Raw genomic sequence first — 14,534 nt, forward strand, 5'->3', positions numbered from 1 at the left:
CACATGATCGGCGCTGGAGACACCAGCCTGAGGCGCGGTAAGTTTGCTGTCCCCGCTCTAACCACTAAACCACACTCTCTGTGTTTGCATGCAAAGCAGGGGCTCTGCCCCTGATTTCAGGGTCCTCCCTGGCCCAGACAGGGGACAGGCCAACTCTTGCCAAATTGAAGAGGCCTTCCCTGGCAAATCATGGGTAAGAATCCCAAGATAAAATGATTTTTATACGGCACCACAAAGTTGAAATTTCCCCAGTTTATTTATTCATCTTATTGCGTTTATATCCCACCTTCTCTCAAGGTGGTGTACACAGTTCTTCTCCTCATTTTTATTCTCACAACAACTCTGTGAGGTAGATCTTCCTCATGGCTGAGTGGGGATTTGAACCCTGGTCTCCCCAGTTCCTAGTCTGACCCTCTAACCACTACACCATACTGACTCTCTTGCATCAATCCCTAACAATGAAAAGGCAGGGTATAAATACAAAGATGGGGATGATAAAAAGAAGAAGAAGCCAAGACCAAAAGCCTTGAGAGCTGATGCCGAGGCAAAGTTTGGAGAACAGATGGATAGCTTCAGCTGGGGATTAAGGGGTTAAAGCCAACATGGAAAAGTGGCTTTTGAAAGGGGGGGGGGAGAGGGAGGAGGCACCATGTGGGGATTCCTGGAGGATGTTTCAAGAGACCCCTTGATTTAGGCTGGCTGGCTCCCTTACCCCACTCACAGGTTTTCCACCGGGCTGTAATTCTGCATCACATCCTTCCCAGATGCGACGCCCCAGGCTAACACTCGCCCTGGAGGCTCCTTGGCACATCCCACAACAGGCACACACACACACACACACACACACACACACACACCAAGACACCCCCCCTTGCTTACGTTGCCCATGATCCCGGGAAAGCCCCTGGTCCCCTTGCTCGGCTCTGGCGCAGCCCAACCCTTCGGTCCGACCTCCTTGGCATGAAGGAAAGCATAACACAACAGCACTGGATGAGTCCCCAGGGGGGCTGCTGAGTGACAGCAGCCCTTCTGCGAGCCCTGCTTGGCATCATTAGCCTGGCTGCCCTGGGTAACACACCAGCTGCCAGCCTCCCATTGGCCTCCTCCGCCTGCTCGAGAAATATTTTTGTCCTCCCAATGGGGAGGCAGGGGAGTTGAGTGTGAGAGTGGAGCTGTAGGAAGGGAGAGCCTGCAGGGAGGGAGGGCTGTTCCATGCACCTGAAGTCATTCCCATGCAACACACACACACACAATGGCCCACAAAGGCAGAACGATGATCTGGTGTAAACTCGGCTAGTAGAGTCCGTATCAGAGGAGTGCAAGTGCCCATCTGCATCTGGTTCTGCCGAAGAACCTCCTAGGGCTCAGGAATGGTTCACATGGGCTGTGCCCATCATTTCATGACTGTCACACTCATAGGAGCCAACTCCTAGGGGCCGAGGAGGTTTTGGCCCCCCCATAAAATATTTGAGGGGGCTGCCCCTCTCCAAGTTTGTCATTCAAATGGTATGCATCCACAGAGTCATATGATCAACTAAGTGGGGCAGCGCTTGCCTGAGCCCCCCCCCCCATATTTTATTCAAGTTGGCACCCCTGGTCACACTTCATGATTGCCAACATGCAGTAGTGGTTAGAGCATGGGTAGGCAAACTAAGACCCGGCGGCCGGATCTGGCCCAATCGCCTTCTAAATCTGGCCTGTGGACGGTCTGGGAATCAGTGTGTTTTTACATGAGTAGAATGTGTGCTTTTATTTAAAATGCATCTCTGGCTTATTTGACATGATTCTCACCATGTTTTCCACCGTGCGCAGGTACTTGGCGCAATGCAGGTGCCCGTTGTAGTCTGCAAGGTCGGCCGCCGTGTAGCCATCCTGGTCGCGGATGCCCAAGTTTACGCCGTTCACAACGAGGATTTGACAGCACTGAGAGGAGAAGAGAAAGGCAGTCAGCCCATGGGAGGAAGGACCACCATCAAGCCTCGAAAGGAACAAGGCTGCCTTCTTCTCAAGCTATGGCATGCCAGAGAATCATTTGTTCTAGCCCAGAGCTTCCTTCTTTTGCAGCAAACCTCCAAAGTTCCCTTTTATGCACTGTAGGGGGTTGGACTAGATGACTCTTGGGGTACCTTCAATTTTACCTGGAGATACGGGGAGACTTGCATGTCCCTACCCAGCATTCTGGGGCCCAGCCATGCCCCCATATATCTCCAGATCACTGCCCCGGCCTCACAGAGTCCTGTTTCCATAAAGGACAACTCTATTCTTCATGCTTTGGTATCTGCAACAAAATGTTGCAGCGTGTCTTCCTCACCTCTAAACATGTGCACTCATTCTCAGGAAGGGCTGCAGCTCAGCAGTAGGTCCCAGGTTCAATCCCCAGCTGCATCTCCAGGCAGGGCTGAGAGAGACTACTGCCTGGAGCTCTAGAGAGCTGCTGCCAGTCAGTGCGGGCAATACTAAACCAGGTGGACATCCCTGTAGTCCACCTGTTTAGGGTTGCAGCCACTTAGCCAAGTTGCCTCTTGTATCAGTTGTAATTAGACCTAGCAAGCCTATTTTTCCAGCTGACACTTGACATTCCTCTCCGGACTATGTTTCTTGGGGTGGTTTGCCCTCTTAAGGCAAAGAAAAACCTCTTACACCAATAGCTCAGCTGGTTAGAGTGTGGTGCTGATAACGCCAAGGTTGCAGGTTCGATCCCTGTTTGGGACAGCTGCATATTCCTGCATTGCAGGCGGGTTGGACTAGATGATCCTCAGGGTCCCTTCCAACTCTCCAATTCTATGATTCTAAGAGGTTTTGTTGTTTTTTATTTTTCAAAACCCTGTACTTCTGCAAACCTCATGAACGCGCCCCACCCCCCACCCCAGCACGTTGATATCTCCCTCTAGTTTCACCATAGCCTTGTTTTGGCTCCATCAGTACTCATCAGCTGTTTTTGCCATTACCGTATTTTTCGCTCCATAAGATGCACTTTTTCCTCCTAAAAAGTAAGGGGAAATGTAAGTGTGTCTTATGGAGCGAATGGCGCTGCGCAGAGAGGGAGAGCTGCGCAGTGCCCCTTTAGCGACACGCCTGTCCTGCGAAGCCGGAGGAGGAACAGAAGGGGCTCCTTCGCTGAAGGGGCGCTGCGCAGCTCTCCCTCTCTGTGCAGTGCCTCTCCTGCACAGCGATCCCGCTTGCTGTCCTGGCTTCTGCCTTAGCCGTGCGCAGCCTCTTCCGGGCAGGGGGAGCCTTCATCCCGCTGCCCTGAAGAGGCTTGGCGCGTCTATCCCAGAAGCCAGACCAGCCAGAGGCTATCCCAGAAGCCAGATCCCTCTTGCTGTTCTGGCTTCTGGGATTCAGAATTTTTTTTTCTTCTTGTTTTCCTGTTTTCCTCCTCCAAAATCTAGGTGCGCCTTATGGTCTGGTGCGTCTTATAGAGCGAAAAATACGGTGAATATTTGGGGTTTTTTTAAAGTGCCTGAGGCATTTCACATACATTATTCAGAAATCTTTCCAACAACTCTGCAAGGTAGATCAGACTTCGCCTTGTTTCACGGACATGGTTTCTGCACGCTAAGGCAGGGAGATAGCAACCAGCTAACAACATTTTGTGGGTTTATGACTGAACGAGGGACTTGTGGCTGAACTGAGGCCCCACTCACAGCATTCAATTTGAAGCATTATGATGGTAATTTAAGCAATCATTTCTGCACCCAAAGAATCCTGGGAGCTGTGGTTTGGTAACGGTGCTGAGAGTTTGGTGCTGAGAGCCCCATATCCCCCTTCAGCGACCTGCAATTCCCAGAGCGCTTTAACGATCGATCTCTTTTGACAGGGAACTCTGGAAACTGTAGCTCCAGCAGGGAAATGGGAGAGGCCTCCTAGCAACTCTCAGAACCCATAATAAGCTACAGCTCCCAGGATTCTTTGGGGTTGTTGCAAGAGGTATGATAAGTGCTTCAAATGCATACTGCAAATGTGGCCTGAGAAGCAACCTTGGATAAAATTCCAGGGTAGGGCAGACCCTATTCTCTGCCCCTACAGACCACACAGCAACTGCACAGCCCCTCTTCCTACTTCTCTTCCTGGCCGTCAAATTGCTTTGCGTCCCAGCCCTCCCTACAAGACACTCGCGAGGCCGGCCGCTTGCGGACTCACCTCCAGCTCCCCGTTTTCAGCCGCGTCGTGCAAGGGGGTCCCGCCCCAGTGGTCCGTGGTGATCTCCCCTCCGTGCAAAAGCAGCCAGCTGAGAACTTTGGCGTGGCCTCGGCTGGCGGCGAAGTGCATGGCGGTAGCACCGTCGTCGTCTTGCTCGGAGAGGCTGATATCCGTGAAGCTCATCTGAGGAATGAGAGATAAATGGCAGGATATATATTATATACCACATTTTTTGCTCTATAAGACTCCTAAAAAGTAAGGGGAAATGTGTGTGCATCTTATGGAGCGAATGCAGGCTGTGCACCTATCACAGAAGCCAGAACAGCAAGAGGGATTGCTGCTTTCACTGCGCAGCGATCCCTCTTGCTGTTCTGGCTTCTGGGATTCAGAATATTTTTTTTTCTTGTTTTCCTCCTCCAAAAACTAGGTGCGACTTGTGGTCTGGTGCGTCTTATACAGCGAAAAATACGGTAAATATGGTAAAGTGTCTTCTCTGTCTTTCTATCTCTTGCTTGCTTTTTTTCATTATTCTAGTTCTGTAGACTAGTTTGATTCTTATTGTATTTTATGCTGAAAATTTTCAATCAAATTTTTTTTTAAGGAATGAGAGAGAGAGAATGAACGAGAGAGAGAAGGCAGGATAAAAGCCACCCCCCCCCCCGAAATAAAACAGGCCAAGAAGCTCCATTCCAGCAAGCGCCACTGGAGAGGATTGCGATACAAATGCAAACAAATGCAATTTGCTTATAGGTGACCGCTTGAATGTTGCTTGGGCAGCCTTACTGGGCCCCGCGTTCTGATCCCTCTCATGCCCAGCCTTCGCTGCAGCCCTGAGCAGCCCTCACCAGCCAGACGATGACGGTGTTGTGGCCCATCTGGGCGGCGGCGTGGAGAGGGGTCATCCCATCGTTGGCGCGTAGGTGGGGGTCCGCTCCGCAGTCCTTGACCAAGTACTGGATGATTTCCAGGTGGCCCTCCTGGCAAGCTAAATAGAGAGGTGTGGCACCGTTCTTGGTTTGGGCACTGACCGAACTGCAGGGGCGAGAAGACGGAAAGGAAGAGTGGGTGAGAGGGAAGTGTTCCGGTTTGCTAATGTTCTTTGGAACCCGAACATCCAACATAGCTTCTGCGGCTTCCGATTGGCTGCAGGAGCTTCCTGCAGCCAATCGGAAGCCGTGCTTTGGTTTCCGAATGTTTTGGAAGTCGAACGGACTTCCAGGATGGATTCCATTTGACTTCCGAGGTACCACTGTAGGCTTGAGGTGGACTCAATTGGGGTTTTTTGCAATCCTCTTCAAACCTGTGATTTTTTCTCCTATCAGGGAAAAAGGCAGGATGTAAATAAGAATAAGAGTAAGACTCATATTAATAGAAAAGGAGACTGCTAAAATGATCAAACCAGTTTCTTTGTTAGGTATACGATGGACGCTCGGGTTGCAAATGGGATCCGTGTGGGATGCACGTTTGCAACCTGCAGCGTTCACAACCCGCAGCGGCGCGTCTGCGCATGCGCAGGTTGCGATTCGGCACTTCTGCACATGCGCAAAAGCGATTTAGTGCTTCTGCGCATGCATGACCGCCGAAACTCGGAAGTAACCCATTCTGGTACTTCCAGGTTTCGGCGGTCCATAACCCAAAAAACGCGCAACCTGAAGCGTCTGTAACCCGAGGTATGACTGTATAGCCCTAGCCATGTCTCTTAAGGATCTGCTTGGTCGTGTACGCTTGGGTTAAAGCGTTGCCTCGGAAATTTAACAGCTGGAGTCACTTCTGGAAGGTGATCGGGAGAGCGCGTCTCTCTCGTCCAGCTTCCCTAAGTCTCTGTTGTTGTTCTCTCTCACACACAGAGACCTATAAAATAGCCCTTTGGACCAGGTGACTTGAAAGAGCAACTTCATTCCTAATTGGCCTGTTTGATCATTATGATTAGCAGGCAAAGCCCCACTGGTAGCGTAAGTCTGCTTAGTGGCAACCAGGCGAGGGTCTCTGGAACAAGTATTTCTGTTCCTGCAGTGCTGCCAGGAGATACCTGGGAATTGAAGCAGGGAGCTTTTCAATGCAGGGCAAATGCTCCAAGACTGAGCCACAGACCACCTCTCCTTGCTCAGTGCTGTACCCCATGCTGCATGCAGAGAGGAGCTCTCAGTTGATGCTCTCTACCCCCCTCCCACCCACCCCCGCTCCAGGCAGGGCCATCCCATCCTTCTGGGTCATTAAGTTAATCAGCCTGCTTAGGCTAAGCTCCTTCCACCGGCTGTTTTTGGATGCTGCAGTTTCGTATCATGTTTAAATAAGCAGATTAGGCGAGTAGTAAACACAGGAGGGGAAAGGGCAACAACGCAGCGATGAAAATGGAAGGGTGGGGAGAGAGAGGATAACAACCCACTTCGAATCAGAAGCTCTAGAACTTGTGGACATCCAAGGAAGCTGAATGCTGGAAGACTCGGGGTGGATAAAATCAAGTCCTCCTTCACCCAGTGCATAGTTAAACTGTGGAACTCCCTTCCACAGTGATGGCCATTGACTTGGATGGCCCTAAAAGAGAATTAGACAAATTCATGGAGGAGAGGGCTAGCCAGGATGGCTATGCTCTGCCTCCCTGGTCAGAGGCAGCAATGCTTGTAAATACCAGTTTTGGGAAACCACAGGAGGAGAGAGGGCTCTTGTGTTTAAGTCCTGCTTACTGTTTTCCCGCAGCCACAGGATGAGGGACAAGCTGGGCCAGGTTCCTGATCCAGCAGGGCTCTTCTTATGTTCTTTGTGAGCCAGTGTGTGAGCCAGTGTGGTGTAGTGGTTAAGAGCGGTGGACTCGTAATCTGGTGAACTGGGTTCGATTCCCCGCTCCTCCACATGCAGCTGCTGGGTGACCTTGGGCTAGTCACACTTCTCTGAAGTCTCTCAGCCTCACTCACCTCACAGAGTGTTTGTTGTGGGGGAGGAAGGGAAAGGAGATGGTTAGCCGCTTTGAGACTCCTTAGGGTAGTGATAAAGCAAGATATCAAATCCAAACTCTTCTTCTTAATTTTTATGGGCTGGAGGAATTCTATATAGCAAACCAAGGTAGAGGCAGCAACAGAAACAGATTCTGGGTTGGTCATCACACACCTTTGTGAGACAGGCTCATTCCCATGAGACAGGGTCTTTTTGTTGCTTGAGACAGAGCGACAGATAACTCTCCCCAATCAGTCAAGAGTCTGACTTGCCCCAAACATGCACAGGATTTGCTTTAAAAGAGCATTTTGTTTCAGATTGGTAGGTAGACCAAACAAATTTGACTATATTGCCCAGAGGGTGGCAACACAAGAACAGGCCTTTTCTGCAGTAGCTCCCCATCTGTGGAATGCTCTCCCTAAGGAGATTTGCCTGGCACCTTCATTATACACCGTTAGGCACCAGGCAAAAACGTTCCTCTTTAACCAGGCCTTGGGCTGATTACCATCCAATGCCCTTTTAAAATGTTTTGTGGAACATTATTGGGTTGTCTTTGTTTTTTATTATGTTTTTTTTAAAATTGTGGTTTTATGTTGTGAACCGCCCTGAGATCTAGGGAAATAGTGTGGTATAATAATAATAATAATAATAATAATAATAATAATAATATGACAGGGTAAATAGGTGCATCTACATCATCCTCTGAAAGCTGTGCGATGAGGGTGCCAGGCACACTGCTTTGGGGAGGGAGTTCCACAGCTTAGGGGCCACCACAGAGAAGACCCTCTTCTCCCAGGTCACCCCGAGCCTCTGAGGACAGAGGAACTACCAAAAGGCTCCCTTTGCCAAACTCAGCACCCAAGAGGGTCTTTATGGAAGAAAGTGGTCTTTTGGGTCTTTGGGTCCCGAGTCATTTAGGGCTGAAGGCTACTGCACCTCCTAAGTCCCAGTTTCGGAGTAGTTTTGTCCCACGAGGTGGGGGCACAGCAACTCAGATTCACGAAGGGAGGTTGAATTGTTCAGATACCTGGTTTGTTGATGGAAGCAGCCATTCCAACACTGGCAAACACAACAGCGACTGCTTTCAGGGAAAAAAGAGGGCATGGGGTTGAATTCCTGGCATGGGCAATTGGTTGGGCTCTTCAGAGCTGGGAGCCAGAGCTGCTTTGCTAGTCAATTGCATCTTCTCCCCTTCATTGTCTGTTGCATTATGGAATGGGAGTCGTAGCTGAGTGGAAGAGCACCTGCTTTGCATGCAGAAGGTCCCAAGTTCAATATTCCATGGCATCTACAGGTAGGACCAGGTCTGGCAAACTGGGCAGCTGCTGCCAATCAGTGTAGGCGATGCTGAGCCAAATGGGCCAATGCCCTGACCTGGCATAAGGCAGTGGAACAGAATTTGCAGAATAAGTGGACTGCCAGCTCAGCAGTGAACATGCTCATTCAGGAGTCAAGTAGTGATGTGCCAGTGATTTCTTATAACATTTGCTTCTGTAGGAAGCTCTTGTCATGCATTTATTTGGGGGCAATGCAAGCTATCTGCACCCTGCATTTCCCCAGTGAGATCAACCACCCTGTATCTTCCAAGCTGGATCCCAAGCTTTGGCTGGGTTCAGATTTGCCCAAAGGATTTGCAAATGCCTGGCTGCAGCACCGTGAAGACCATTTTATGACGCTCCCAATAAATACCTCTTTAATATTTAAAGAGGAGATGCAATAAATACTCGGCTCTGCTATCAAAATAGATGCCGGGGCTTTCAATAATTCATTGCTGTAACTCTGAGAAGGGCGGTGGCAGAGCAGGCTCTGGGGAGGCAGGGAAGCGGAGGGCTGGCCTGGGGTGGCCCAGTGCCCTACTTCGCAGAGGGCAGTCCTCTAGGTTGAAGGCACCTTCCTCCAAGTCTCGTTGAAAGAGAACGGGTTGTAGACAACTCAAGTTTTACTCTGAGTAGACCCACTGAAACTCATGGGCGGAAGAAAGGCCACCCCGTCAGACCAGAATCTCCAGTTCTGGTCCCACTGTGTTTGATGGGATTGCTGTTGGGTGATGGGGAGAGAGCCAAGAGATCTCTCTCTCTCTCTGGACCAACCTGGTCACTCTGACCCTCTTTTGGGCATGTTGGGTGCCCTCTGCTGCTGTGGAGGTCAATGGAAGTCACTGTAAACAGAACCAAGCTGGTGCATGGGTCCAAAATGGGTCCAGCTCTTTGTGTATGGCTAACAGCTGCAAAGGATGTTGTTTCACGAGCAGGTGTGAGCCGCCGGTTCAAAAGAAAAGGCCCTGTGCGATGCTGCCAGATGTTTATTCAGCCATAGGAGAGGCGCAGCAGGTGGGCCTTTTGTTCCCAAGTGCATGCGTGTGTGGCTCTGTTCATCCAAACCAGCTTCTTTCGGATCTCAGCTGTCCTAAAATATTTTTGCTTACTTGAAAAACCTCAGTAGAAAAAATTAAAAAGGAAAAAAGATTCACAGAACTGCAGAGTTGGACGGTACCCCAAAGGTGATCCATTCTAACCCCCCGCATTGCAGGAATCACAGCTAAATAATCACAGACAGGTCACCACCCAACCCAATGAAGGAAAGCCCACTGCCATCAGAGGGAGTCTGGTCCACTCTCAAACAGCTCTCGCTGCCAGGAAGTTCTTCCTGTTGCTAAGACTTCGGAATCTTCTTTCCTGTCATTTGAATACATACATACATACATACATACATCCTGCAAGGGGCAGGGGACTAGGGCCGCCCCAAAAGCATCCATTCAGCTGCACCCAGAAAATAAGTTGGGGCAAAAATAAACCCCAAGACTGGTGACTTTCTGGTATCTTGTTGTTGTTTAGTCATGTAGTCATGACCGACTCTTCGTGACCCCATGGACCAGACCACACCAGGCACCCCTGTCTTCCACTGCCTCCCACAGTTTGGTCAAACTCATGTTGGTAGCTTCGAGAACACTGTCCAACCATCTCGTCCTCTGTCATCCCCTTCTCCTTGTGCCCTCCATCTTTCCCAACATCAGGGTCTTTTCCAGGGAGTCTTCTCTTCTCAGGAGGTGGCCAAAGTATTGGAGCCTCAGCTTCAGGATCTGTCCTTCCAGTGAGCACTCAGGGCTGATTTCATTAAGAATGGATAGGTTTGATCTTCTTGCAGTCCATGAAACTCTCAAGAGTCTCCTCCAGCACCATAATTCAAAAGCATCAATTCTTTGACGATCAGCCTTCTTTATGGTCCAGCTCTCACTTCCATACATCACTACTGGGGAAACCATAGCTTTAACTATCTGGTATCTTACAGGCTCAGAAAACCATGATGAATCTTTGAATCAGGGCTATCCACTGCCTGCGGACCATGTTTGGCTACCCAAAAGGTTTTTTATGACCCCCCAAGAACCCAAACGATTTGGTGATGGTTTTTGGTGTGTCTACCATGTGCCAACGTGGCCCTCTAGCCCCACCCAAAAGAGTAGCCACTTCCTATCTAGGCCCAGTTTTTAAGAAAGCCCTACATTTTTAGCCGTTATGGCTGAGGTGAGGCCTTTGGGCCAAGATCTCCTGAACGTGGAGTCTGGAGTTAATGTCCTCTTTTACTTGGCTTCCAGCCTTATGGTGGAACTGTGGCAAATTTATTTCCTCGGTGCAAGCACTCAGCCCTGAAATAAGTGAAAAATCCCTCAGGTTTCATTATTCTGGTCTATGGCCAGTACACATGAACCAAACAGATCATGGCTAGATCAGATTTTACTCATGAACGTATGAAGCTCTCTTATACAAGTGAGACCACAGTCCCATCTAAACCAAGACAACAGTCTGAGCTTATCATCTTACTCAAATAACATGGCTTCATAGGTTTACTTTGACTAGCAGCCATTCTTCAGGACAGCCTGGTGCCACCTCCAGATGTTTGAAGATTCAGGACAGATAAAAGAAAGGACATCATCACCATGCAGCACATAGTTAGACTATGGAACTCTCTCCTGCAGGAGGCCACCAACTTGGATGGCTTTAAAAAAAGGACAAGGCAAATTCATGGAGGAGAGGGCAGCAGTGCTTCTGAATACCAGTTTCTGGAAGCCACAGGAGGGGAGACTGCTCTTGTGCTTGTGGGTTTCCCACAGACATCTGGTCAGCCACTGTGAGACCAGGATGCTGGACTAGATGGGCCCTTGGCCATTGGGATTAATGGAAACTGTAGTTCAAAACAGCTGGAGGGTACCAGGCTGGGGGAGGCGGCTCAGGTAGAAAGCAGTCTTCCCCAGCATCTTGATTTCTGAGATCCTTTAACTCAGTTGTGGGAAACATGTGGGCTTCCAGATGTTGCTGGCTGGACTCCCAACTCCCATCAGCCTCAGCCAGCCAGCATGGCCAGGCATGATGGGAAATGTGGACCACCAACATTCTAGAGGGCCAGAGGTTCCCCATCCTTACTTGAACTGGAGACTGGATCTGGGCCTTTCTGCATGAACTACCGCAAAGAACTACGCAGGCCCTCCTGACACATGAAATGGCCCTGGTTCGCCATCACACTATTGGCGCACCTGGCCCAGACTTTCCCCTTTGATTGACAGAGGATCTCAAAAGTTTCCAGTAATGGTCGTTCCCATCAACTGAGGTGGGGAAGATGGAGACACCTGGGACTATGTCCACACAGAGCACGTGCTATCTCAGTGAGTTAAGGCTGCTCCCCCTGGTGGGCAGAAAGCAGAGCTTCAATGCTTCTTCTTACGAGCAGCAAAGCAACATAAATCATGCAACTTACAAAAGGAATAGAATCGTAGAGTTGGAAGGGACCCCATGGATCATCTAGTCCAACCCCCTGCAATGCAGAAATATGCATCTATATGGGGATCAAACCCGTGACCTTGGGGTTATCAGCACCATGCTCTAACCAACTGAGCTAACCAGCAAGGCAATAATAATTTGCACAGGGGCTCCCAATAATGACCTGCTGGGAGCCTGAAGGGCCCTTCCCTGCTTTTCTCCACCTGGCTTGGGGTGGGGCCTGACAGGCTCCATAAAGGACTACTTTATTTTTTTATCTATGTCATTTTAAATTGTGATTGATATTAATGTATTCTTAGTTTTAGATTTTACGATTTATGTGGAAATTGTTTTCCATTTGGTTGTGTACTTTTTGATGTGTTTTATTCATTGTGTGACTTTTGTTGTGTTGGTAATTATGTAAATCTTGTCATGTTGTAAGCCGCCTTGAGCAATTTCTTAACTATGGAAAGGCGAAATACAAATAAAATGATGATGATGATGAATATGCTACCAGGCCAATTTCAATGTGCTAGTGACAAGGATGAGAGATTTAAAAGTGTCGTCTCCTAGACTGGTCTTTTTAGATCATCATGGGAGGCCTTACTGGGTGTTCCATCACCAGGTGAGGTCTATTATATGGCAGTGCACAGAAAGGCTTGCTTTGGTGTCTCCCCTTGAATGTGGAATGTCCTCCTCTCTGTGGGTTGGCTGGCATGGCCTCACTTTGCTTTTCAAAGCCAGCTGAAAATATAGTTGTTGACGCAGGCATTTCTAGGAGACTGTTAAGTGTCTAGAGATCAGGCACCAAGATGGCCCTCCAAATTTCCTTGCACTACAACTCCCATGAGCCCCACCCAGCAAGGCCTATAGTCCAGCAACACCCGGAATACTATAAGTTCCCCATTCCAGTGCCAAGGTATAGCTTTCAGAGGCGACCGATGTACTGATCTTATTTGTACGATGGTTTCCCTTCAAACTTTGCCAGAGCTGTCCCCTGCAATGAACAGTGGGCTAGAAATTTTGTGCAATAAATAAATAAAAACGAAGCAGGTTTTGCCGGCTCCCAAGCGAAGTTCCTTTGCTTGGCAAAGGCCGGAGAATGAAGCTGTTATCTTTTGCACATGAACGGACTATAAATTCTCCCCCTAAACGCAACCCCTAGAGAGGTGAAACAGGAATCGGGGCAGGTTGGGAGGGAAGGAGGATTAACCCCCTGCATGTCTGCATTTTAATATTTTTAATCTATTTAATTAACAGTAATAGGGCTGAGGCCTCTTAGCTGCTAATCAGGGTGACGGACCCTCATCCTAAACCCATCATGGTCAATTTCAGCCTCATCTACCATCCGGCAAATTAATCTGCCCTTCCAGGTCTCAGTCGTATGCTGCAGAGCCAGCAAGTGCTTTGGGTTCCCTGGTAATGCTGTGCTGGTGAGTTAAGGGCTTTGCCATCTGGCTTCCACAAGTCACAGGGGAGAAATAATGTTATGATAGCAGATGCTTGGGGTGGGGGTGGGGGGTTGTGTGAGCGAGCGAGAGGGGCAGGGTAACATTCCTTTGCTCTGCAAAAGCCCATCCCATCTGGGCTAAATTCCAGAAGGGCCGGCAGCTGCTTATGTCACTGCGACATACGCCGGGGAAGGATTCTCCAGTATCTTGAAAGCTAACACCTTTAGAGCAGCATCCTCTTTGGGTGGGGTCCCATCATCAAATGCAGGAGAGATAACAGCTCCTGAAAATTGGCAACCTGGCCATCAGCTGGTCCAGCTGTCACCTGGTCTACACCCCTTCTCTCCACAGGGACTGCAGCGCCAACAGCCTCAGGTCAGAAGAGGCAACTCAACACATAAAGGTAAAGGTAAAGGGACCCCTGACCATTAGGTCCAGTTGTGGCCAACTCTGGGGTTGCGGTGCTCATCTTGCTTTACTGGCTGAGGGAGCCGGCATACAGCTTCCGGGTCATGTGGCCAGCTTGACTTCTGGTGAACCAGAGCAGCGCACGGAAACGCCGTTTACCTTCCTGCCGGAGCGGTACCTATTTATCTACTTGCACTTTGATGTGCTTTCGAACTGCTAGGTTGGCAGGAGCAGGGACCGAGCAACGGGAGCTCACCCCGTCACAGGGATTCAAACTGCCAACCTTCTGAGCGGCAAATCCTAGGCTCTGTGGTTTAACCCACAGCGCCACTCGCGTCCCTAACTCAACACATACATGACTCAAAATGCATCCCTGGCTGAGGCATTCCTTTCCATGCCTTTTAATTCAAGGAACAAAAAATCAAGCCTCTGGGTTGTGATTATGGTAAAAGTCTGCTGGGTGATATCTGGTTTTCAACATCGCGATATATCACCAGCTAAATATCACAATATACTGATATACCACGATGTCTGATATAAGGATGGAACTATGTAGAGGCAAACAGTAGGGCTGGACAGTATCTGGTTTTCAACATCGCGATATACTGATATATCATTATGTCCGAAGTAAGCATGAGTTATGTAGAAACACTGGCTAGCTTCTCAGCTTCTCCCGCATTGTGATTTTTGCATAGCACACAAACACACACATCATGATTCGCAATATATTGCCAGGTCAAAAATTGTGAAACTGATATCATGGTATGGACTTCAAACCAGTTCGGGATGATATATCTCCCAGCTATGCAAAAATCACAATGTGGGGAAAACCATGAAGCCAGCCGATGCC

At 49.3% G+C, this 14,534-nt stretch overlaps 1 protein-coding gene and 1 non-coding gene across 3 annotated transcripts in view; one reads left to right on the forward strand and one right to left on the reverse strand.

The window, feature by feature from the left end:
* ESPN (espin) overlaps positions 1 to 14,534 on the reverse strand; it is a 106,878-nt gene that overhangs the window by 63,792 nt on the left and 28,552 nt on the right. For both annotated transcript variants that reach the window (XM_028740481.2, XM_028740480.2), the window contains exons 3-5: positions 4,989 to 5,175; positions 4,144 to 4,326; positions 1,792 to 1,923 (exon numbers count right to left, since the gene is read on the reverse strand). In XM_028740481.2, coding sequence (XP_028596314.2) covers positions 1,792 to 1,923; positions 4,144 to 4,326; positions 4,989 to 5,175 — 502 coding nt within the window. The remainder of the gene's footprint in view (positions 1 to 1,791; positions 1,924 to 4,143; positions 4,327 to 4,988; positions 5,176 to 14,534) is intronic.
* TRNAI-GAU (transfer RNA isoleucine (anticodon GAU)) lies at positions 2,639 to 2,712 on the forward strand. The gene has a single exon. It is a non-coding gene; the product is annotated as a tRNA-Ile (tRNA).

The sequence above is a fragment of the Podarcis muralis genome, chromosome 7, assembly GCF_964188315.1.
Source record: "Podarcis muralis chromosome 7, rPodMur119.hap1.1, whole genome shotgun sequence".
Lineage (NCBI taxonomy): Eukaryota > Metazoa > Chordata > Lepidosauria > Squamata > Lacertidae > Podarcis > Podarcis muralis.